This window comes from Archocentrus centrarchus, chromosome 20, assembly GCF_007364275.1.
Source record: "Archocentrus centrarchus isolate MPI-CPG fArcCen1 chromosome 20, fArcCen1, whole genome shotgun sequence".
NCBI lineage: Eukaryota > Metazoa > Chordata > Actinopteri > Cichliformes > Cichlidae > Archocentrus > Archocentrus centrarchus.
In genome coordinates, this window is record NC_044365.1 from 9,437,489 (window position 1) to 9,462,376 (window position 24,888).

Here is a 24,888-nt window from a genome sequence, read left to right on the forward strand (position 1 = left end):
CTATTGTTAGATTCAATTGGCTCATCAAAATGTAAAGGAGCCCACCCACCACTTTAATCATACTCTGGATCTTGTCCTAACATATGGCATAGAAACTGAAGACTTAACAGTATTCCCTGAAAGCCCCCTCCTGTCTGATCATTTCTTAGTAACATTTACATTTACTTTAATGGATTACACAGCAGTGGGGAATAAGTTTTATTACAGTAGAAGTCTTTCTGAAAGTGCTGTAACTAAGTTTAAGGATCTAATTCCTTCATTGTTATGCTCTTCAGTGCCATGTGCCAACACAGTGCAGAGCAGCTACCTAAACTCTGCTCCCAGTGAGGTCGATTATCTCGTCAATAGTTTTACATCCTCACTGCGTATAACTTTGGATACTGTGGCTCCTCTGAAAAGGAAAGCTTCAAATCAGAAGTGCCTGACTCCGTGGTATAATTCACAAACGCACAGCTTAAAGCAGATAACCCGAAAGCTGGAGAGGGAATGGCGTCTCACTAAATTAGAAGATGCTCATTTAGCCTGGAAAAAGAGTTTGTTGCTCTATAAAAAAGCCCTCCGTAAAGCTAGGACATCTTACTATTCATCATTAATTGAAGAAAATAAGAAGAACCCCAGGTTTCTTTTCAGCACTGTAGCCAGGCTGACAAAGAGTCAGAGCTCTGTAGAGCCAAGTATTCCTTTCATGTTAACTAGTAGTGACTTCATGGATTTCTTTACAAATAAAATTTTAGACATTAGAGAAAAAATTATTCATAACCATCTCAAAGATTATTCTTCATGTTCGGCTGCTTTCAGCACTGTTTAGACTCTTTTGCTCCAGTTGATCTTTCAGAGTTAACTTCAATAGTTACTTCCTCCAAACCAGCAACATGTTTGTTAGATCCCATTCCTACTAGACTGTTCAAAGAAGTCTTTCCAATTATTGATGCTTCAATCTTAAAAATGATCAATCAGTCTTTATTAGTTGGCTATGTACCACAGACCTTCAAGGTGGCTGTAATTAAACCTCTGCTTAAAAAGCCATCACTTGACCCAGCTGTCTTAGCTAATTATAGGCCAATCTCCAACCTTCCTTTTCTCTCAAAGATTCTTGAAAGAGTAGTTGTAAAACAGCTAACTGATCATCTGCAGAAGAACGGTTTATTTGAAGAGTTTCAGTCAGGTTTCAGAATTCATCAGTGCAGAAACAGCATTAGTGAAGGTTACAAATGATCTTCTTAGAGCCTCTGACATTGGACTCATCTCTGTTCTTGTCCTGTTGGACCTCAGTGCAGCTTTTGATACTGTTGACCATAACATTTTATTACAGAGATTAGAGCTTGCTATAGGTATTTAAGGTACTGCACTGCAGTGGTTTGAATCATATTTATCTAATAGACTCCAATTTGTTCATGTAAATGGGGAGTCTTCTTCACACACTAAGGTTAATTATGGAGTTCCACAGGGTTCTGTGCTAGGACCAATTTTATTTACATTATACATGCTTCCCTTAGGCAGTATTATTAGAAAGCACTGCATCAATTTTCATTGTTATGCAGATGATACTCAGCTTTACCTATCAATGAAGCCAGATGACACACATCAATTAATTAAACTGCAGGAATGTCTTAAAGACATTAAGGCCTGGATGACCTCTAATTTCCTGCTTCTAAATTCAGATAAAACTGAAATTCTTGTTCTCGGCCCCACAAATCTTAGAAACATGGTGTCTAACCAGATACTTACTCTGGATGGCATTACTTTGGCCTCCAGTAACACTGTGAGAAATCTTGGAGTCATTTTTGACCAGGATATGTCCTTCAATGCACATATTAAACAAATATGTAGGACCGCTTTTTTGCATTTGCGCAATATTTCTAAAATTAGAAACATCCTTTCTCAGAGTGATGCTGAAAAGCTAATTCATGCATTTATTACTTCTAGGCTGGATTATTGTAATTCATTATTATCAGGCTGTCCTAAAAGCTTCCTGAAAAGCCTTCAGCTGATCCAAAATGCTGCAGCTAGAGTACTGACAGGGACTAGAAAGAGAGAGCAGATTTCTCCCATATTGGCTTCTCTTCATTGGCTCCCTGTTAAATCTAGAATAGAATTTAAAATTCTTCTCCTCACATACAAGGTCTTGAATAATCAGGCACCATCTTATCTCAAAGACCTCATAGTACCATATCACCCCAACAGAGCACTTCGCTCTCAGACTGCTGGCTTACTTGTGGTTCCTAGGATACTTAAGAGTAGAATGGGAGGCAGAGCCTTCAGCTTTCAGGCGCCTCTTCTGTGGAACCAGCTTCCAGCTTGGATTCGGGAGACAGACACCCTCTCTATTTTTAAGATTAGGCTTAAAACTTTCCTTTATGATAAAGCTTATAGTTAAGGCTGGATCAGGTGACCCTGAACCATCCCTTAGTTATGCTGCTATAGGCCTTGTCTGCTGGGGGGTTCACATAATGCACTGTTTCTCATTCACCTTATTTACTTTGTTTATACTCCACTCTGCATTTAATCATTAATTGATATTAATTTCTGGCTCTCTTCCACAGCATGTCTTTCTCTCCCCTCAGCCCAACCGGTCGCGGCAGATGACTGCCCCTCCCTGAGACTGGTTCTGCTGGAGGTTTCTTCCTGTTAAAAGGGAGTTTTTCCTTTCCACTGTCGCCAAGTGCTGCTCATAGGGGGTCCTTTTGACTGTTGGGTTTTCTCTGTATTATTGTAGGGTCTTTACCCACAATACAAAGCGCCTTGAGGCGACAGTTTGTTGTGATTTGGCGCTATATAAATAAAATTGAATTGAATTGAATATAGTGAGGGACCACTGTACTCTTCCTGAAGTCCTTACAAACAAAATTATATACAGTATGATAACCATGATTAAAACAATAAAAACGTAACAATATTTGACTTAGTTCTCCCATTTTAACAAAATGTGCCTTTTTTGTTGCCGGCCATTTTGGATTGAGAACTCAATAAATTTCTTAACATGCCAGCCTGTCATATGACATATCCCCAGAAAGCCCAGGATGTACTCTTTAATTGAGTTTCTTGTAAAGATCAAAAGTTAAAAGTGCATGAAATTGTAATGTCCACTACAGAGGACAAAAGTTAATGGGCCGGGTCTCAGGAGGATCCGCTCCAAAACAGTCCAAAACAGCTCTATGGGGGGCACTTGATGGATTGATGGAGTGCATTTATAGCTCTTGGAATGAAACTGTCTCTGATCCTTGAGGTCCCTGCTTTAAGTACATTAAGCATGAACTTAAATTTGCCTAATAGGAGAAGTTCAAATGCTGGTGACTTTTGTGACACAGTGTGTGCTGTAAATCTTCTCCAGAGCTGGTAGCTACACTCTGGCAATCTTACACATGACCCAGCCCTTTGTAGAGGTTTTTCATCAGCTGCTGTACAGGATGTAAAAATGCTCTCTGTGGTGCAGCATTAGTTAGTCAGCAGCACCTGTTAGGGGAGGCCAGATTTTTTCAGCATTCTTAAGAAAAACAACTATTTTTGTGACTTCTTCAACAGCGCTGTGATGTTAACTGTTCATGACAGATCCTTGGAGATGTGTATCCCGAGGAATATAAAGCATGGTACATGTTCCGCCCTGTCACTGTTGATAAAGACTGGAGCACAACTCTCATTGTGTGATCTTATGGAGTCAATGATGAGCTTTTTGGTCTTTCCCTGTATTGAGGGACTGATTATTCTGAGCATCATCTCACCACATTTTGCACTTCTATTTGGAATTTTTTTTGTCAAACAGTGGCGGCCAATATAACATAATCACAAGCAAATCATTTAATTTACAGGCACAGGTATTCACTGTATTGCAAATTACTTGTGTGTATGTAAGATTGAGCAGCCAACACACAGTAACACATTTATTATTATGCAAAAAGTCAAAAAACAAGGAAAGAACCAGGATTAGAAATGAAAGTGTGCATCAGGATCTATTAATTATAGAGTACTATGCAAAACAAAGCCTCATTTCCTAGAGCAATAATTTTCTAGTCTTTCTGAAGGCCTTTCAAAGTTTTTCTTTGAACTTTGCCCCCCCTCCATTGTATAGTCCTTGTACCTGACGATTTTTAGAGGAACGACTTGATACTGACCAATGAATAGAATAGAATGCCTTTATTTGTCATTATACAGAATGTACAATGAGATTGGAGGGCCACACAGTCACTTTCTAAAAATATAAAATAAAACTTCTAAGAATATACAGTAAATAAAATAGAATGTATATAAAAAATATACAAATAAGCTAATAAAATAAGCTAAGATATACATATAATAATGAAGATGCCGAGTATTGCTCTTTGGTGAATGAATATTGGATATTGCACAATATAGGAGTGATAGATAGTGTTCAGTGTGAATTAAAAAAAAAAAAAATATATATATATATTGCACAGAGAAGTGGGCATTGCACAGAATCATTCAAGCTTAAATACTAATTTAACTCAAGATTGTGTGTAACCAGTATTGTGTGTACATGTAACAGACAACAGACACAGTTCAGGCTGTGTTGAACAACCAATGTGGTCATACGAAATATGAACTGAGTCACATTTACAACCAAAGCCAGAAACAGCAGAGGATAGTGACATTATGGAAAACAACTTGTCTCATTCCTCTTCCTACTGAAAAAGTTGAAACATCAGAGCTTAATGACTATTAACCAGTTGTCCTTACATCACATGTGATGAAAGTGCTGGAGACACTGTTCTTGGCCAACCTAAGACCACAAGTGAAAGTGTCTTTTGACCCTCTGCATACAGACCAAATCTTGGAGTAAAGGCTGCAAAGAGCTTACTCTCACTAGGGAACTGTGCTGTCTTGAGTTCAGTTCACCTCTCACTTTCAGTTCAATGTTTTACTCTGTGGTGGAGAGGAGGTCATTAAGCAAACTCTTATCCATAATAACTGTTAACATCATGACATCACCACCCTCTCATCACTTATTTTCTAGCAAGTGATGGACACAAAGGAATTTTCCAAATATTTTTCCAAATATTTTCTGGATGAAATAAGCAAATTTGTCACATTTACCTGTTGAAATAAATTCACTTGATACAGTTTTGGAGGGATTAAATAGTTTATTGATAGATGAAATTACAAAAAGATGAAGAAAAAAACCAAACAAACTACATTAAAAAAAAAAAAAAACAGAACTTGACCAGTAGAGGGGATTTTTTAATAGATTTAATAGAATTGGTTGTTTATTTTTTGTTTATAATTATCTCTTTTTACAATCTTTACACTGTTTCTCCAAGTTACCTTTGGTGAATCACATACATTAATAGTTCTGACAGAAGAAATATGGTCAATAATTTTAGAAATTGCATCAGAGAAATTCTCTATCATTTCATGATATGATGACAGTACCGGTAATGTCTGTTTTGAAAATTCACTAATGTGAATGTGTGACTAATGTATTCTTTTCTATTGGTGATTCCCATGCTGAGACTCATTTTATTTGTTTTATTGTGTTGGTTTCTTATTGTCATTGTTGTCATTGTTATGTGTATTGGCTCATTTGACTTGTATCTGTACAGCACTTTGTTGCAATTGCTGTTGTTTTAAAGTGCTTTATAAATAAAGTAGTAGTAGTAGTATTAGTAGATTGAGAAGTGAGTCTTTAAGGTCCGCTTACTAGCTTGCTATTTTTGACTGTTCTGTCTTTAATTATTACTTTAATATGAAAAAGTGGTGATAATGGTATGTTGCTTCTGGAGTTGTGGTATTTGCCAATGCTGCAACAGCCAGCTGGTCACTGAAAGTGGCCAGTGCTGATGATGAAATGATCAGTCTTTACACTGCATCTCAAGGAGTAATTTTCCACTACTGCCAGAAACCAGATTAAGCATACATATTTGTTTAATATGCAGACTGAAGGACATATCCTGATCAAAAATTATTCCTCACAGTGTTACTGATAATGCTGTCTAGAGTAAGTATCATATTGAGTTAGAAGTTCATATTGGCAAGCATCTTCACCCTTAGTTGATGAGAAAAAAAATTTAATAGCAGAGTTGTTTGTAGCACTCCATTTAGTTATTTGAAAGAATTACAATAGAAAGTCAAACAAAACCACATCTTGCTATCATTTCACATTAAATGAATTGGCTCCATTAATAGTAAATAATGATTCATTTACTATTAATGGAGATGTTGGAGGGAGTTGAGGTCTAGACTCAGTACTTGTAATAGCTACAGTGGTTCACAGTGCAAAACACATTTTATAATAAAGGTTTTGAGTTGTGAGGCCTATGTCTTTTGAGTATGACCATGGTCTTTTCCTAAACATAACCAACTACATTTGGTGCCAAAACCTGACAAAAGAGTGACAAAAAAAAAATTCTCATCCTGTATTTCCCTAATGCAAAACTCCCTCACTCTATCTCCTAAAGTGGACTATAGGCAAGCAAATTTGATTTACAGTAGAGTACCATTTAATGTAACTAAGCTACAAATCAGCAATGTAATGGGCCAGAAAGTGGCAATAAAGATAATAAACACAAAGTCTCACTATCAGGAGCAGGCATTCACATGTCAAGATAAGGCTTTATGATAGCATGAATCACAATTTTTTTGTTATCATATTGCATAAAATTGGCACTGATACGTATTGGATTGGGTTGGCAGCATTCATGAGCAAAAAAGAAAAAAAAAAGAAAAGAAACAAAGGAAGGATCACTAAATAAATCAAGCAAATTCTATTCCCATTTTTCCCCAAACAACTCAGTTTCTCATCTTCCTGTTGAACTGAGCTTCATTTTTTTCCATATTGATGCTTTCTGCGTTAGCTGGCTAATCCACCCCCTGTCTGTGCAAATAAGAACTGTATTTTCCAGGTTTGTAGGTGAATGTTGGCTTGTGGAATCCTGAATCCTTCCAGTCTGTGTAGGTGTCTTCACTAATGTCTCTGCAGCCTACAACCTTAGCTATGCCCACATTGGGTTGGAAGACTTTGCTTATGTACCCCTGTGGGTGGTATGAAAGACGCTCTTCCCTCTTGCTTTCATTTTTATTTTCTTCATCATCATTGTCATCATTATCAAAACTATTGCCAATAATCACCAACTCAGCTTGGATGTCTTCCTGTTCTTCATCCTCAGCATTATCATAACCTATGAATATCATTGTGACAGGTTTTGACTTCACTGCTAGTGTGCTGTCAAGGTTCAGTGTGGCATTATTTTCTGCACAGGAGGAACAATCTTTGTTAAAATCACCTGAGCTGTCTATCAAGACATCAGGATCAGATTTGTAGCTAGCCAATGAAGGACTACACCTATCTAATGGTCTATAGACTGGTTGTATGGGTGCAAGCATTCCTTCAGGCCTAAATTGAATTGAAACAAAAGCTGCCCCGTTTGGACTGCTTGTATCTGTCTTGCTGTTGGTGAATCTTCTTTGAGTTTTACTCCAAAACTGCGACTGGGGTATTAGACACTTGTCACTCAGGGACTCATCTGGAATGTGCAGTTTGGTCTTTTCTCCAGTTTGTTGTACTTTTGTAGTGGAGTTTTGATGGATATGGTTAGAGCTGTGGGTTTTGTTTGGGGATTTATGTTCCTGTAGGCCTTTGCTGCAATGTTTTTTCTCATTTAGGGTTTGAAATCCATTTCTGGATGAGATTATGCCCTGTAAGGAGCTGGGGCTAGGTGTTGGGGTTTGTGTTAGGGATGTAGTTGGTGTCCTGGGTGTCCCTGTGTAGGGTAAAGAGTAGACAGGTAAATGATAATGCACCTCACTAGGCACCTTCTCTTCAGTGGCCTGATGCAGAAGCTCTTCCAACTCTGTAGGCGTCAGCTCTCCACCTGCTCCCTTGTGGATTTTAGTTCTGTCTGGATTCAGTGCATACACAGACTTATGCTGATCTTCATACACCTTTATCCCAGTCTTTTCTGTGGTTTCTGGGATGATTGTTGTAGTTGATACCACCTGACTTTTGCCTGTTTTCTTGTCATATTCCACACTGATCTTCATTGCAAATGTAGCTGGAATGAAAGCCATAGATTAATTCTTAGGACATAGACTAGACAATAAATATTGCTCACCTTTTCTAATGTTAGATTTGAAAAAAATATGTTATGTCACAGTGAAATAATGATACACTATGTTGCCAACTATGTTGCCAAAATTAGAAAATTACTCCCAAATCTGTCTTAACAGGTTGGGGATGGCCCCTTCCTGTTCCAACATGACTTAACACCAGTGCACAAGCAAATTTCAAAAAGACTTGGATGAGCAAGTCTGGTATGTAAAAACTTGACTGGTCTGCGCAGTATCCTCAAACTGATAGAACACCTTTGGGATGAATTAGAGCGGAGACTGCAAGCCAGGCCTTCTCATCCAACATCAGTGTTGTGGAAAGCCTTCCCAGAATAGTTGAAGCTGTTATAGCTGCAAAGGGTGGGCCAACTACATGTCACTCAAGTTCATATATGTGTGAAGTTAGATGAGCAAATACTTTTGGCAATATAGTATATCAGCTTGGGTTTATTGATTATGAAAAAAGTGAACTTTTATTATTAAGTATTATTATTATTATTATTATTATTATTATTATTATTATTAGTAGTAGTAGTAGTAGTAGTAGTAGTAGTAGTAATAATAATAGTCATTGGCTGCACCGTACTCTAAATAAAGTGTATTTTTTGGCCAAAGCAAATATTTGTCAGTAATGTGCAGCTTAGGTATGTTCTTACCTATCTATCTATCTACAAATATGGCAACATTTAAGTGGAAATAAACAGGATTTCCAACTAGATAAGATTGATTGCCAAAAAGTATTGTTACAGCAAATAAATAATCAACCCAACGCAAATTTCTTTACTTTTTGTGGTAAGTTTATATAGAATTTCCTTATTTCTGCCATTACTGGATAAAAATGCTGAGATTTTCCTCCTCCTTACAGATTTTAAATTAGAACTATAGATGGCATAGGGAAAAAATAGGCTGCTATGAACACATGACCAGAGCTGAAAATGGATCCATCTTGAATCCAGTCTGAATCTATGATTTTTATCCATTCTGGATTTGTCCTGTAGTCAAAGTGGACTCTGACCCAGACACAAATTGCTGATCCCTTATGGAGTCTAAGATGGGCCTACCTTTGGGTAGATTCAGTTCTGGGTGGACCCACTGAGACTGAATTTCAGATGCCATACCTTTCAAAATGTTTTTTTGATATCATGTAAATCATTGACTGAATCTCAATTTGTGAAAAAAAAAGTTCTGAAATAAACAGTCTGCATGCAAACTGCATTAAAAATTCACTTCAACCTACATTTTAAGAATCTTAAATCCTCATCTTTTCTCAAATATTTGCATCACTCCAAGATTCCCAATGTGACATTTTTTCCATTAAAACATGACAAAAGAATGACTGATCAGTGTGTGTTGTCTAAAGCTTTATACAGATAAGTGTGATTTGAATGGTGATTGCTACAGTAATGTACATTAAACATTTCCAGTGACAGTCTGACAACTGCATTATGAGTCTCAGTGTTAGAAAGATGGCTATAGATTTTATTCTAAGCTGATCATAAATCGGAGATGCTCAGATGAGATTGCTGTATCTGTTTATATATACTGATTATTGTAAACATTCTCATATATAAAATGCAAAAATGGTGAACTAACATCTAACCAGGATTTAAGTTTAAATTAATTCTCTTTCTGGAACAGAAAACCTAATTTTTCCCTCATTTCAGGGTAAACAAATTTGTTAGCTAAACCTGCTTCCTGGAATAGGACCCGTTGTAGGATCAGTCTGCACCACAGTAATATTTTTATAACCTGTCACAGAAGTATACCTTTCTTTGGTTCATGGTTACCAGGCTCACATACAGAATGGGTTTCTGCTGATGATGGAATATCTGGTAGTGGTGAAAGCACATGATGCATCACATCTGAGAAGAATATAAGAGCAGTGAAATGAAAGTAAACATATGGCAAGGTTAGCTATATTTGGGGAAAAATAAACAAATATCAACACTTACATTAACAATATGACACTCATTTTAGCATTTTAAGCCTATATATGCCACAGTATATCACAACAAAGACTATTGGCTTATACCTAAAATATCTTTATAGAACAAAATGAAAAGAACAAAACAAAACAGGCAAACTGATATTAGTCTTGTGAATGAGTGCTTGTAGACTGGTGAGGTGGAATCTTAACCTGGTTAATTTAAAAGTATTTCTAACAAATGTATGCTGGGTGGATGGGGTAGACTAGAAAAGCACATTATAAATGCCATCTAAATGCAATTTAATTAAGCTTAAGGAGTGTTAGTAAGTTAGTTTTTATTAAAAGCTAGTGCTCAAGCAGCTTAACTCACAGAATGTTTAGAACTAAATGGTTAGATAATTAGAACTTTTTTTTGACTTACATGGAGGTATGAAAGATGTTTCTCAGTGTGTGTTCTTTTGGACCTATATGAAACATTATCTCATCACAGATTAAATACGTGTCTTTGTATAGCATTATTTTATTCAATTTGGAAATAGTTCACTTTGAATCTGAACTCCTTGGTCCTCTGTGTCTGCTTTTAAATTCCCTTGCTCGAATGTACAGCGGTTCTGAAAATTTGTGAAGGTTACAAATGATCTTCTTATGGCCTCTGACCGTGGGAACTGAATGGAACAGCATTCAGTTCCCACGGTCAACAGCTGGGACTATGTTGTTCAGCCACTGTGTTGAGCTGTCAGTCATGATTACACACCCCGTCATGAGGCTCCGCCCCCATGCCAAAACGGGCCAAAAGTTTGAACTCGATAAAAAAATGTGAAACTGCAAAAAAAAAAAAAAATCTGAAAGTGCAAAAAAACCCTTTTATTTATTTTTTTTGAACAAACTTTATGGCCCCAATTTAGCTCCATACATTTTGATTTTTGGGTTTTCTCTGTAATTATTGTATGGTCTTTACCTTACAATATAATGCATTTTTATGCAACTGTTTGTTGTGATTTGGTGCTATATCTAAAAAAAATTAAATTTTCACAACTGTTTCATCTTATCATATGCTAGTCTGGTTTATTTTTCTAATAAAGCTGATATTATGCCTTAATGAAGTTCTCATATTGGATCATATAAAAGTGTAACCATTTAATTTTGGATTAGATGCTTTTTTTTCCTAATTTAATAAAAATAACCTCCTAATTCCTATTTCGACATTTTTGGAGATGGCTCCTTAGGTTAGATTGCAGGTTCATAGTTATTCCAGGGAGAAGAATTGATTGTGCTATTTATTTATTAATTTTGCTGGTTTTGATGTCTCTGTCATATTATTGTCATCATTATAAATAACTTTGATTTAAAAAAAAATCCATTACTTCTTTTACCAGGTCTGTAGAGCCCTGAGTTAACTAATTTTTTGCAGATGTTTTAAATATCAGGAACATGTGCCTAAATTTATAGTCTTTAAAATGTTCAAAAAACAATTTTCTTAAAGCCATTTACATTTGCTTAAAAAAAATCAAGGACACACTGAAAATTTTTTAACATTGACTTTTGGTTTGATTTGAAATAAAGCTCTCAATCTTGGTTTATTTTTTTCACTAATCATTATCAGTTACTGTGCTTTCAGAAAAAAACCACTCTGTATGTCAGTAAATCTTTTAACTATTTTAAATATTTCATTTAAGTGTGATTTAAATGTTCACTTCATTTTTTGCACAGTACATATTAAAAACTTTCAGGTATGTTAATATGTCAAGAGATACTGGTCTGACCAAAGTTCTTTCTTTTCACCAAAAAATGTTTAATGAAAGTATAAAGGGAAATTTAATAGGGATTTTAATACATTCAACCAATCACAACACACCACAGTGCTACAAAAGTGCTCACCTGGCTGGAACTGTGCTTGTATTTCCTGAAGACAAAGTAGTTGAGGTTCAAAGTAGTGAAAGAAGCAGCAAGTCAACTTCACAGCAATGCTACAATTCAGCTGTGTGTAGCAGCAGTTCACAGCTGTCACATTAAAATTGTGGCAATTTCAGTAGGTTTTTAAGTCTAGATCAAGACAGTTTCCTGAAAGCAAAACAGGCATATTAGGCCTTGCACTGCATGCCCAGCATGTGAGCAATCCTTTTATCTGCCACCTTATTCACTCATAGCGGTCACAGTCCTCACAGTCCTCAGTGAGTGCATCTTGTTAGAAACAAGCAGAGATTACAGAAAGAATAACAGGCAGCATGGAATGAGTAGAAAAGAGTGATGTTTGAATTTGAAATACAATATTCATTTTAAAAAGCACTAGAATCTGTTCACAAAGATGAAAACATAGATCACCATTTTCCTGGTTAACACATGCATCCCATGATCATAGTGTCACTGACTACTCTGCACACATAAAAAAAATACAATAATAGAGTACTTGGTGTCCATTGTGAGACCAATGCATCCTTAACAAGTATCAGTTTAACAAGTTGAGACTAAAAAATTAACTGACAGTATAGACACACATTATACAATGGTGACTGGAAACTTTGGTACACTAATAGTGTTAGACTTTAACATTGTTAAACACACACACACACACATACACACACAGAACACTGTACATAGTCTATGTTAAGATTAAGATAGTGTTTATGTTGAGTCCAATCCTGTTCTTCTCATAAGTATATATTTCTGCCACTCAAAACTTTATAGGCAAGCAAAACTTTATAGTTTGAGGTTGAAGTTGCTGGATTTACCATTGTTGTGACAAGCACAAGTAGTTTTTTTTTTATTATTATTATTATTGTAATGAAATGGCTAACAGATAATGTTAACTAAAGTCATTTTGATTTCTAACATTTTCTAACACCATGCAATGGTGCTGTGGTGTGGATGCCTCAGCCATCAGCATCAGATGGCAGCGTTCAACTATTTGAAAAGAGCACGCTGGGTGTTACCCCCCTCCCCCCTGTTGTACGCTTTGTATGCTCTGGAAAATGTTGATATTTGTAAAGAGTCTCTTACCAAAGTAGCACTAAAACATTTTGACAGATTCTTGAGCGCAGTGTACCACATAAAGTTGGTTCAAGGTCAGTAAGCAAAACAAGAATTCATACATAAGGTGCACTGGATGATAAGGCACACTGCCAATTTTTGAGAAAATTTAAGGATTTTAAGTGCGCCTTATAGTGCGAAAAATACGGTAGTCCATTTACCGGTCAATCTAAAAGCACTAAGATGACTCAGTAAGAGGTAGCATATTTAAATGCTAAGAAGCACAAATGAAACAAGCCTACCTACCCAAGGTTTTCTGTTACTGGCATCTGTGCTGCTTAATCAATATATCAAGACACAAAAAAAACACAGGCCAGTGTCTGTATACAGTGGTATGAAAGAGTTTGGGCACCCCTCATAATTTTCATGATTTTCCTTTATAAATTATTGGTTGTTTGGCTCAGCAATTTCAGTTAAATATATCATATTGCAGACGAACACAGTGATATTTGAGAAATGAAATGAAGTTTATAGGATTTACAGAAAGTGTGCAATAATTATTTAAACAAAATTAGGCAGGTGCATATGTTTGGGCATCCTTGTCATTTTATTGATTTGAATACCTTTAGCAATAATTATTGGAACACAATATTTGTTTTGTAAGCTCATTGACCCTTGACCAGGGTTATTATAGTTAATGAAAAAGAACTAAATAACGAAAACTGACATTGAAAAAACATTGTCGTTAACTGAAATAAAAACTAAAATTGAAAGGAAAAACGATAACTAACTAAAACTGTATTGTGAGTTTAAAAAACTAACTAAAACTAACTGAAATTATAGATAAAATGACCTTCCTTTTCTTGTTTGTCATTTTATTTAAAAGCCTTGTGGACTGATCATTTTTACACAGTTTAAGCTGGGAGCGCCATTGGACAGCTATGTGCGTGTGTGCATGAGAAAGCGGCAGAGTCGCTCTGAAGTGACGTAACCTGACGTTCACCTCTGGAGAAACGTGACTACTCACTGGGTCCACGGAGCCGCATCTTTGTGATTAACCTGTTCCATTCGTGTGCGTTTCCAGCTCCTTTATCAGTTAGAGAATAACAATCAGGAATAATACTCAAAGCATCAATATAAGGACTCACAAATGTCAGCAAATTCCTGGAGGGAGACTGCTGAAACGTTCGGAATGGACGTGATGGAATGAAGAAAGGGAAAAAACAGGGACAAATATGTTTGCAGCCAAAAAACTGAGGACAAAGATCAAGGACCAAAAAAAAAGTCCCATCCAGCACCGCATAAGCACCAGCACATGACCGCAACGTCATTAACACACACGATCCAGCAACACAAGCATAAATGTGGATATGAGGTTGGCCACTTTCGTAGGTTGTGTACAGAGGCCGCAAAGACCCTGCAAGTCTAATTAGAGCTTCTAACCAAGCTAGCTCCAAAACAGAAGCAGCCTCATGTGGTGGAGAACATCAGGATGCAGCTGGATTTGAGCTTTGACTTCTTCAAAGAGTTTGTTTTTGTCAAACACCGCATGTAGGTGTAATGCTGAAGATTATTGTAGAATTCGTTCAGAGGAGTTCATTCAGAGGAGTTCATGTTTTTTATTGTTTCACCTTGTTGATGCTCATGTGTGTCCTTAATATTACACACAATTAGCATGTAGTGCTGCTGTCTTGTAAACCACTGGTTGTTGAGTATATTTCTTTAACGGTATCCTTTGTTCAGTTTTTATTACACAATAGTCACTCTTGGACCTGACAAAGTATGAAAAACTAAAACTAATACTGAAACTAATGAAACTAAACTAAAACTAAGCATTAACCCTAAAATAAAAAGTAATAAAAACGAGCAAAACCACTCTGAAAACGAATTAAAACTAACTGAATTAGAGAAATAAAAGTAAAAACTAACTAAAACTAAACAATAATGTAAAATCCACAACTATTATAACCCTGCCCTTGACCTACACACACAGGTGAGTCCAAATATGAGAAAGGGTTAAGGTGCATCTTCTCTAAAGAGTGGCAAGATGGGAGCCTCAAAACAACTCTCAAATGACCCAAAAACAAAGACTGTTCAACATCATGGTTTAGGGAAAGAATCCAAAAAGCTCTCTCAGAGATTACAGCTGTCAGTTTCCACTGTGAGGAACATAGTGAGGAAGTGGAAGGCCACAGGCACAGTTCTAGTTAAGGCCCGAAGTGGCAGGCCAAGAAAAATCTCAGATAGGCAGAGGCGAAGGATGGTGAAAACAGTCACAGTCAACCCACAGAGCAGCTCCAAAGACCTACAACATCATCTTGCTGCAGATGGTGTCATTGTGCATCATTCAACTATTCAGCACACTTTGCACAAGGAGAGGCTGTATGGAAGAGTAATGCAGAAGAAGCCTTTTCTCCACACATGCCACAAACAGAGTCGTATGCTAGGTATGCTAAAACATATTTGGACAAGCCAGCTTCATTTTGGAATAAGGTGCTGTGGACTGATGAAAGTAAAATTGAGTTATTTGGACATAACAAGGGGCGGTATGCATGGCGGAAAAAGAACACAGCATTTCAAGACAAACACTTGCTACCCACAGTAAAATTTGGTGGTGGTTCCATCATGCTGTGGGGCTGTGTGGCGAGTGCAGGTACTGGGAATCTTGTTAAAGTTGAGGGTCGCATGGATTCCAGTCAATATCAGCAGATTTTTGAGAACAATGTTCAAAAATCAGTGACAAAGTTGAAGTTGTGCCGGGGCTGGATACTTCAACAAGACAACGACCCTAAACACTGCTCAAAATCTACTAAGGCATTCAATGCAGAGGAACAATTACAATGTTTTGAAATAGCCATCTCCCAATAATATTCAGGTCCCCAGACCTGAATATTACCGGTATATAATATTCAGGTCCCCAGACCTGAATATTATATACCGCCCCTTGTTATGTCCAAATAACTCAGCTTTAGTCCCCAGACCTGAATATTACTGAAAATCTGTGGTGTGATTGAAAGTGGGCTGTCCATGCTCGGAAAACATCAAACCTGACTGAACTGGAGATGTTTTGTAAAGAAGAATGGTCCAAAATACCTTCAACCAGAATCCAGAATCTCATTGGAAGCTATAGGATGTTGGTGGAGTTGAAATCCTATAAACTTCATTTCACATCTCAAATATCACTGTGCTTGTCTGCTATATGATATATTTAACTGAAATTGCTGATCCGAACAACCAATGCATGAAAATTATCAGGGGTGCCCAAACTTTTGCATACTTTTTCGTCTTCCATCATTTTATCATTCGTTCATTATTTCATAACAGTACTTAGGTGAAAACCATAATCTAGCAGCACTAACACAAGCCAGAGTTAATTAATAAGTAACACATATTAGTATTAGATCCAATAAAGCAATAAGAGGCAACTGATTTGTGCTTACCCTGATAATGTCCTCAGCTGTTTTTTCCACCTCTTTTAACCGCTTCAGCACAACTTCTTCATTGGCAGAGATACTGAGTTCTTGCGCTTCCAAGGCCTCAATCTCCTTCTCTATTCTGGACAACAGAGTAATGAACAGTGTTGGTAAATTGGAAAAAAGATTAACAAATAAACAGAAAAGGGGAGGCACTTGGATTTTAGGGTATGTTTCAAGGGTTTCAATAAGGCAAGTACAAGACTTTCCATGCATGGTATTCTTTGTTATACTGGGTAGCTGTGTTTACTTATTTTGCATTTTGCATGCAGCAGAACCTCAAGACTCAAAGCTATGTATTTTATTATTGTAGAGTCTCTGCTTTACAATATAAACCACCTTAAAGCAATTGTGGATTTGACATTGATCTGGTTTGTTAGCTAGCGTTAATCAGATTAGTCAACATCATGTCAGTTTGCATTCCAAAGGGGTCCAGGACTGTCTGGAGCTGAGCTTTGATTTAAAGGTGCTGGCTATGAAATTAGAATATCATGAAAAAGTTGACTTATTTCAGTAATTCCATTCAAAAAGTGAAACTTGTTTATTATATTCATTCAATACTTACAGACTGATACATTTAAAATGTTTATTTCTTTTAATTTTGATTGATTTTGATTTCAGTATCTCAGAAAATTAGAATATTACTTAAGACCAATACAAAAAAAACTATTTTGGCCAACAGAAAAGTATGAACATGAAAAGTATGAGCATGTACAGCACTCAATACTTAGTTGGGGCTCCTTTTGCCTGGATTACTGCAGCAATGCAGTGTGGCAGGGAGTCAATCAGTCTGTGGCACTGCTCAGGTGTTACGAGAGCCCAGGTTGCTCTGATAGTGGCCTCCAACTCCTCTGAATTGTTGGGTCTGGCGTATCGCATCTTCCTCTTCACAATACCCCACAGATTTTCTATGGAGTTAAGGTCAGGTGAGTTTGCTGGCCAATTAAGAACAGGGATACCGTGGTTCTTAAAGCAGGTACTGGTAGCTTTGGCACTGTGTCCAGGTGCCAAGTCCTGTTGGAAAATGAAATCTGCATCTCCATAAAGTTGGTCAGCAGCAGGAAGCATGAAGTGCTCTAAAACTTCCTGGTAGACGGCTGCGTTGACCTTGGACCTCAGAAAACACAGTGGACCAACACCAGCAGATGACATGGCATTCCAAACCCTCACTGACTGTGGAAACTTTACACTGGACCTCAAGCAACGTGGATTCTCTGCCTCTCCTCTCTTCCTCCAGACTCTGGGACCTTGATTTCCAAAGGAAATGCAAAATTGACTTTGATCGGAGAACATAACTTTGGAGCACTCAGCAGCAGTCCAGTCCTTTTGTCTTTAGCACAGGCGAGATGCTTCTGATGCTGTCTCTTGTTCAAGAGTGGCTTGACACAAGGACTGCGACAGCTGAAACCCATGTCTGTCTGTGGTGGTTCATGAAGCATTGACTCCAGCTGCAGTCCACTCTTTGTGAATCTCCCCCACATTTTTTAATGGGTTTTGTTTCACACTCCTCTCCAGGGTGTGTTTATCCCTATTGCTTGTACACTTTTTTTCTACCACATCTTTTCCTTCCCTTTGCCTCTCTATTAATGTACTTGGACACAGAGCTCTGTGAACAGCCAGCCTCTTTAGCAATGACCTTGCAAGGTGTCAATGGTCGTCTTTTGGACAACTGTCAAGTCAGCAGTCTTCCCCATGATTGTGTAGCCTACATTACTAGACTGAGAGACCATTTAAAGGCCTTCGCAGATGTTTTGAGTTAATGATATGATTAGCGTGTGGCACCAGGTGTCTTCAATACTGAACCTTTTCACAATATTCAAATTTTCTGAGATACAGAATTTGGGGTTTTCATTAGTTACCAGTTATAATCCATCCATCCATCCATTCGCTTCCGCACATCCTGTTCAGGGTCGCGAGGGGGGCTGGAGCCTATCCCAGCTGTCATAGGGCGAGAGGCAGGGTAAACCCTGAACAGGTCGCCAGCCTGTTGCAGGGCCAACACAGAGTGACAGACAACCTTTCACACTCACATTCACGCGCTCAGTCACACCTATGGGCAATTTAGAGTAGCCAATTAACCTAACCCCAGTTATAATCATCAAAATAAAAAGAAACAAATATTTGAAATTAGGGCTGCATAAAACGATTATTTTAGTAATCGAGTATTCCATCAATTAATCGGATTAGAAATACTTTTTTTATTAACAGTTTATCTGCATATTTTAACTTCCGTACTGCAGTTTTTCGCCGTGTGAACAAACAGCGGTGGATGGAGCAGCTACAAAGTTCTCTTTTCTTCACCTTAACACTTGCTGATCAGGTGCTTGATGAAGGACCTCCAGCTGTTTCCAAGTAAAGATTTTAATGGTGGTTACTAAAAGGAAAAAGCTGCTGTTTTGGACGCTGGAAAAACATTTCCTTTTGCACTACTTGAGCTCACCGTCTCTTTGTGCTTGTGCAGTTAAAACCGCTGCCTACTATGAGTGTTTTGAAAAACTAGTGGCTGCGGGAGCCATGGCGCATGTGTGAGTAATGTTGTAATGCTTTGTATTCACAAGCATTCTCGAAAATACGTTTCTACTGCAGGTCTATATTTAGTCACTAATAAGGGATTAAAAAAAAATATTTTGACGGAGCCCCTCAGTCCTGGGGGGCGGGCCTTCCAGTACCTAGCCATCGCTAGTGCTAATGGCCCGCACTCGCTAGCAAACCAGTTCTGGTAGCTACAGCTGAAGTAAAGACAAAAATAACAGCTGAAATTCTCAGCGAGCACAACACACACAGACACACAGAGAGCAGTGGAGGCGTGGAAATGCATGTAAGTGATAGTTGCCACCCGTCCCGTAAAGTACGGAACCCCGCATGTTACGGAGCCGTATTCCACGGAGTCCCGTAACATACGGAGTTCTGTATTTTACGAAACAAGTGGCAACTTTATTGATCATCCACTCTGCGCTGCGGAGTTTAAATGAAGCATCGACACAGTAAATTTGTGTCGATAATTTTTTAGAATTGATTTAATCGAGTTAATCATTGAATCGTTGCAGCCCTATTTGAAATATATCAGTCTGTGTAATGAATGAATATAATACACAAGTTTCACTTTTTGAATGGAATTACTGAAATAAATCAACTTTTTCATGATATTCTAATTTTATGACCAGCACCTCTATATAAACTCAGTTGAAGTGGTGGCGGGCACAACAAACCCTACCCCTGGAAGACATTTTAGCGGATTTGAAAGTTGTCTGTCTGACAAACACTCTCCAAACATTGAATCACTGAGAACACCTGGGTCCTATTGTCCCATTCCTTTGACCTTTACCTTGAGGTCAAGGTTGATGAGATTTGAACTGGTCCATGGCGATGCATCTATGGTGTGAATTTGGTGACATCACTCTTGAGTTACCACGTTCACAAAATTTTCAGCAAGCTTCACCGTTGACCTTTACTTTGAGGTCAATAGCACATAGATTCAAATTAATCTTGAGTTATTACATTCACAAGATTTTCAGAAAAACTTTAATCAGACTGGTAGTTTTGCTGTAATATTGTTAAGGACAGATAGACAGACACACAACATACCACCCAAAAAAAGGGGGGGGGGGGGCATGTCAGGTACTTTCTGCATCTACAATTCCATCAATTTTGGCAAAGTCCCAGCATCACTGGCTGAAATGCTACCCCAAATCATGACAGAGCTTCCACTGTGTTTTACAGATTGCTGCAGATACTGTTCTACCTCTCTCCTGACAGCAGTTAGTTTTATTTCAAATTAATGACAACAATTTGAAAAAAAAAATCAAATTTGGATCTGTTAATTAAGATGTTGCCATTGAGTTTCAGTCCAGTTTTTGTATAATTTAGCCTACCTCAACCTTTTCTCTCCATTTCCTTTCCTTAATGATAGCTTCTTGATAGCTACCTTTCCATTGAGACTTGTCTGATGGGGCTTTGATGTACAGAAGATAATCAAGTGAATGCAGAGGCATCTCAGGTTCTGTGTCGGGTTTTTGCTGGATTTTTTCTTATTTCTTAAGGACATTATTTTCAGATAATATTCATCTACTGTAGATAGTGTGGTGTCTGTACTGCTCTGCTAAACTATATATGCATATATGGTCTCGTTCTTTTAGGCCTTATTGATTGTGTAAAAAGAAGTAACCTGAGCTTTAAGGTTTGGCCTCAGGCCAGAAAGAATGCAGAAGGGCCTCTTTTAGGTCTCTGGCCTACCATATAAGGGATGACCATATGTTCAGATATAGGATGAAGTTGTTTTCATAACCATATATGGAAAGTTAGGAGTTTGGGGGGTTTGACCACCCCTATAAAACCTTTGTTCTTCCTTTGTTCAGGGAGCTAGGGCGATTGGCAATACCCTCTCCCAGGTATCAAGAAGAAGTGCCTGTTTTGATATTGTCTTTTTTGTATTAAACTTTGTATATGCATAAAGACTTTGTCAGCGAGGATTTTTTCCCAAGACTAAACACACCACTTAAGAGACGACAATAGTTTTCTAGGGGTGGCTGTAGCTCAATAGGTAGAGCAGGTCACCTACTGATCGGAAGGTCAGCGGTTCGATTCCTGGCTACTCCAAGCTACATGCCAATGTATCCTTGGGCAAGATACTTAACCCCAAGTTGCTCTCCAACCGTCCTGTCGGAGTATGAATGTGTGTGAATGTTAGCTAATTAAAAAAGCACTTAGCTTAGTATAAACATGGAAGTGCTTGTATGAATGTGAGTGCATGGGTAAATGTAAACATGTTGTGTAAGCGCTTTGAGTGCTCTGACTGAGTAGAAAAGCACTATATAAGAGCTAGTCCATTTACCATTTAGGCCTGCCACTTCTTCTTTTGTAATCCAATTGTCTAGTTTCCTCCACTGCACACATGTTGAAATCTCTGTGTGGAGTGCAGTTTTGGAGTAATAGTACACTATTGTTGGTGCAAAATACTATTGTGAGCCTTTCAAACTGTGTGATCTTTGTCCTTTTTTATAAGTTCAAATAAAGAAATAGGAACAAATTGTGTGTTTTGCTACAGGCTGTAAAAAATTGCCTAAAGATTAATATAATAATTTTTTTGACAAGTTGTCTGTTATGTGTAGACACAACACCGGTTTATTACTTATGTTAGGTGCCTTATTTGTGCATGAATGATTTATATGTCAACGTTAAGTGGCTTAACTGAGAAAAAAAAAAAACATTCCTGTGAAAATATTCAGAAAATAGTCAGGTATATGGATTGGACTGAAAATGATGGAAAGAGCAGTCAGTAGGTCAAAGCAAAACTTTGGAAGACTTTTAGAAAGCTTGGAGAACTATTGCTTACAGGACTATCCAGCGCCTTTTAAGCAAAATATAAAGAATTGAGAGGGAGCTCAAGACATTTGTACAGGACTGTACATGTATACACACATATTAAGTACTGCAAACATTTTGCTTATTTTCCTTTATTACATGGTAAAAGGACGGATATAGAACTTTTCTACTCTAACTTAGCAGTTAAAGTGCTTTTTACTGTAAGCCACATTCATACCAGCATTCATAGAACACTTTATTCTATGCCTTAACTTAACTATGCCTTAACTGTCAGCCATAACAAAATAAGCCTTTTTCTGTGACTGACCAAAATAAACTATTTTTTTACTGCCTCCTTTTTTTATGTCAAAATTTATGTGGACAATTTTTAACACTCCCTCCGTGAATTGCCACTTTATTGTGGTAAAGATGTTTGTACCATGCAAAATGCCCCTGACAACATACACTGCTCAAAGAAATAAAGGGAACACTTAAACAACACAATATAACTCCAAGTAAATCAAACTTCTGTGAAATCAAACTGTCCACTTAGGAAGCAACACTGATTGACAATCAATTTCACATGCTGTTGTGTAAATGGAATAGACAACAGGTGAAAATTATTGGCAATTCCTTTATTGGCACACTCAATAAAGGAGTTGTTCTGCAGGTGGGGACCAATGACCACTTCTCAGTACCTATGCTTTCTGACTGATGTTTTGGTCACTTTTGAATGATGGTGGTGCTTTCACACTCGTGGTAGCATGAGATGGACTCTACAACTCACACAAGTGGCTCAGGTAGTGCAGCTCATCCAGGATGGCACATCAATGTGAGCTGTGGGAAGAAGGTTTGCTGTGTCTGTCAGCATAGTGTCCAGAGGCTGGAGGTGCTACCAGGAGACAGGCCAGTACACCAGGAGACATGGAGGAGGCCGTAGGAGGGCAACAACCCAGCAGCAGGACCGCTACCTCCGCCTTTGTGCATGGAGGAACAGTAGGAGCACTGCCAGAGCCCTGCAAAATGACCTCCAGCAGGCCACAATTGTGCATGTGTCTACACAAAGGGTTAGAAACCGACTCCATGAGGATAGTACGAAGGCCCAACGTCCACAGATGGGGGTTGTGCTCACAGCCCAACACCGTGCAGGATGCTTGGCATTTGCCAGAGAACACCAGGATTGGCAAATTCGCCACTAGCGCCCTGTGCTCTTCACAGATGAAAGCAAGTTCACACTGAGCACATGTGACAGACGTGACAGAGTCTGGAGACGCCGTGGAGAGCGATCTGCTGCCTGCAACATCCTTCAGCATGACTGGTTTGGCAGTGGGTCAGTAATGGTGTGGGGTGGCATTTCTTCGGAGGGCCGCACAGCCCTCCATGTGCTTGCCAGAGGTAGCATGACTGCCATTAGGTACTGAGATGAGATCCTCAGACTGCTTGTGAGACCATATGCTGGTGCGGTTGGCCCTGGGTTCCTCCTAATGCAGTTCAGTGCTAGACCTCATGTGGCTGGAGTGTGTCAGCAGTTCCTGCAAGATGAAGGCATTGAAGCTATGGACTGGCCTGCCCGTTCCCCAGACCTGAATCTGATTGAGCACATCTGGGACATCATGTCCCGCTCCATCCACCAACGTCACGTTGCACCACAGACTGTCCAGGAGTTGGCGGATGCTTTAGTCCGGGTTTGGGAGGAGATCTCTCAGGAGACCATCTGCCACCTCATCAGGAGCATGCCCAGGTATTGTAGGGAGGTCATACAGGCACGTGGAGGCCACACACAATACTGAGCCTCATTTTGACTTGTTTTAAGGACATTACATCAAAGTTGGATCAGCCTGTAGTGTGTTTTTCCACTTTAATTTTGTGTGTGAGTCCAAATCCAGGGCTCCATTGGTTAATAAATTTGATTTCCATTGATGATTTTTGTATGACTTTGTTGTCAGCACATTCAACTTTGTACAGATCAAAGTATTCAATGAGAATATTTCATTCATTCAGATCTAGGATGTGTTATTTGAGTGTTCCCTTTATTTTTTGAGCAGTGTAGTTCCTGGGATTATTGGGACATGCAGTCTCCCAAGGCACATTGATTCTGGGTGAGGGACCAGATGAAGAATGATTCAGATAACCCCTATAAAGACGAGAATGAGGAACCAGTTTACCCTGCTTGAGACAGGGTTACCAGCACCCTGTCCTGGAGCCAGTCCTTGAGAGGGGGCAGAGTGCTGGGTAGCCCAAAAACATGGGTCTGCCCTGCTATGGGCCCACTGCTTGCAGGAAGCACTGTGGAGGTTTGGTGCTATGTGATTTGTGTGGAACCAGAGATAACAACTTCAGATAGCTGGGCTCACATCAACACACAGAACAGGCTCTGGAACCAGAATCCTGGAGAGGAGCTGGATTCTGTTCCAAACTTGAATTGCTTTTGGTGAGAGGCAGCACACATGGTTGGAGATACTCGTATCTACCTGAATTGCTGCCTGCACATTGGAGTTTTTTTCTGTTGGACAAGAGAGTCATTTCTCTGCTCCTTTGGGTCAGGGAACAAGCCTGGTTGTTTATGCTTACGCACCTAACAACAGCTAAGAGTACCAAGTTTTTTTTTGTTTGTTTTTTTTTTGTTTTGTTTTTTTAAAGTCATTGGGTGGGGTGCTGGATAGTGCCCATCAGATGACTCCATTGTCCTCCTAGGAGACTTCATTACTCATGTGGGGAATAACAACGAGACCTGGACAGTATGACATGGGAGGAACAGCATGCCCAAACTGAACCGAGTGGAATTCTGTTATTGGACTACTGTACCAATCAAACTTTATCCATAACATTCATAACATGGTCAGACATAAGTGTGTTCATAAGTGCACATGGCACCTGGATTCTAGGTTGCAGACTGATTTTGTAATACATCTCTGGCTGTATGTCTTGGGTAAAGAAATGAGCTGAGAAGTCAATTGATCAACACCTGGTGGATCAGGTGGCAGGGGAGAATGTTGGATAGGCTTGGCATGCCCATATATATCATGAGGGTCCTCATGAACTGAGTCTGGCAAGGCCACTGTCCATGAGATCTTAAGTTCTCTGGGAGAACTTCAACAGCATTCCAAAGGAAGTTGGGCACATTGAGTCTTAACAGACCACATTCTATACCTCTGTTGCTAA

At 38.6% G+C, this 24,888-nt stretch overlaps 1 protein-coding gene across 1 annotated transcript in view; it reads right to left on the reverse strand.

Moving 5' to 3' along the window:
* Nucleotides 1-24,888, reverse strand: part of palmdb (palmdelphin b) — a 96,177-nt gene that overhangs the window by 27,709 nt on the left and 43,580 nt on the right. The window contains exon 5 of the mRNA XM_030756798.1: nt 16,393-16,507. Within this exon, the coding sequence (XP_030612658.1) occupies nt 16,393-16,507 (115 nt within the window). The remainder of the gene's footprint in view (nt 1-16,392; nt 16,508-24,888) is intronic.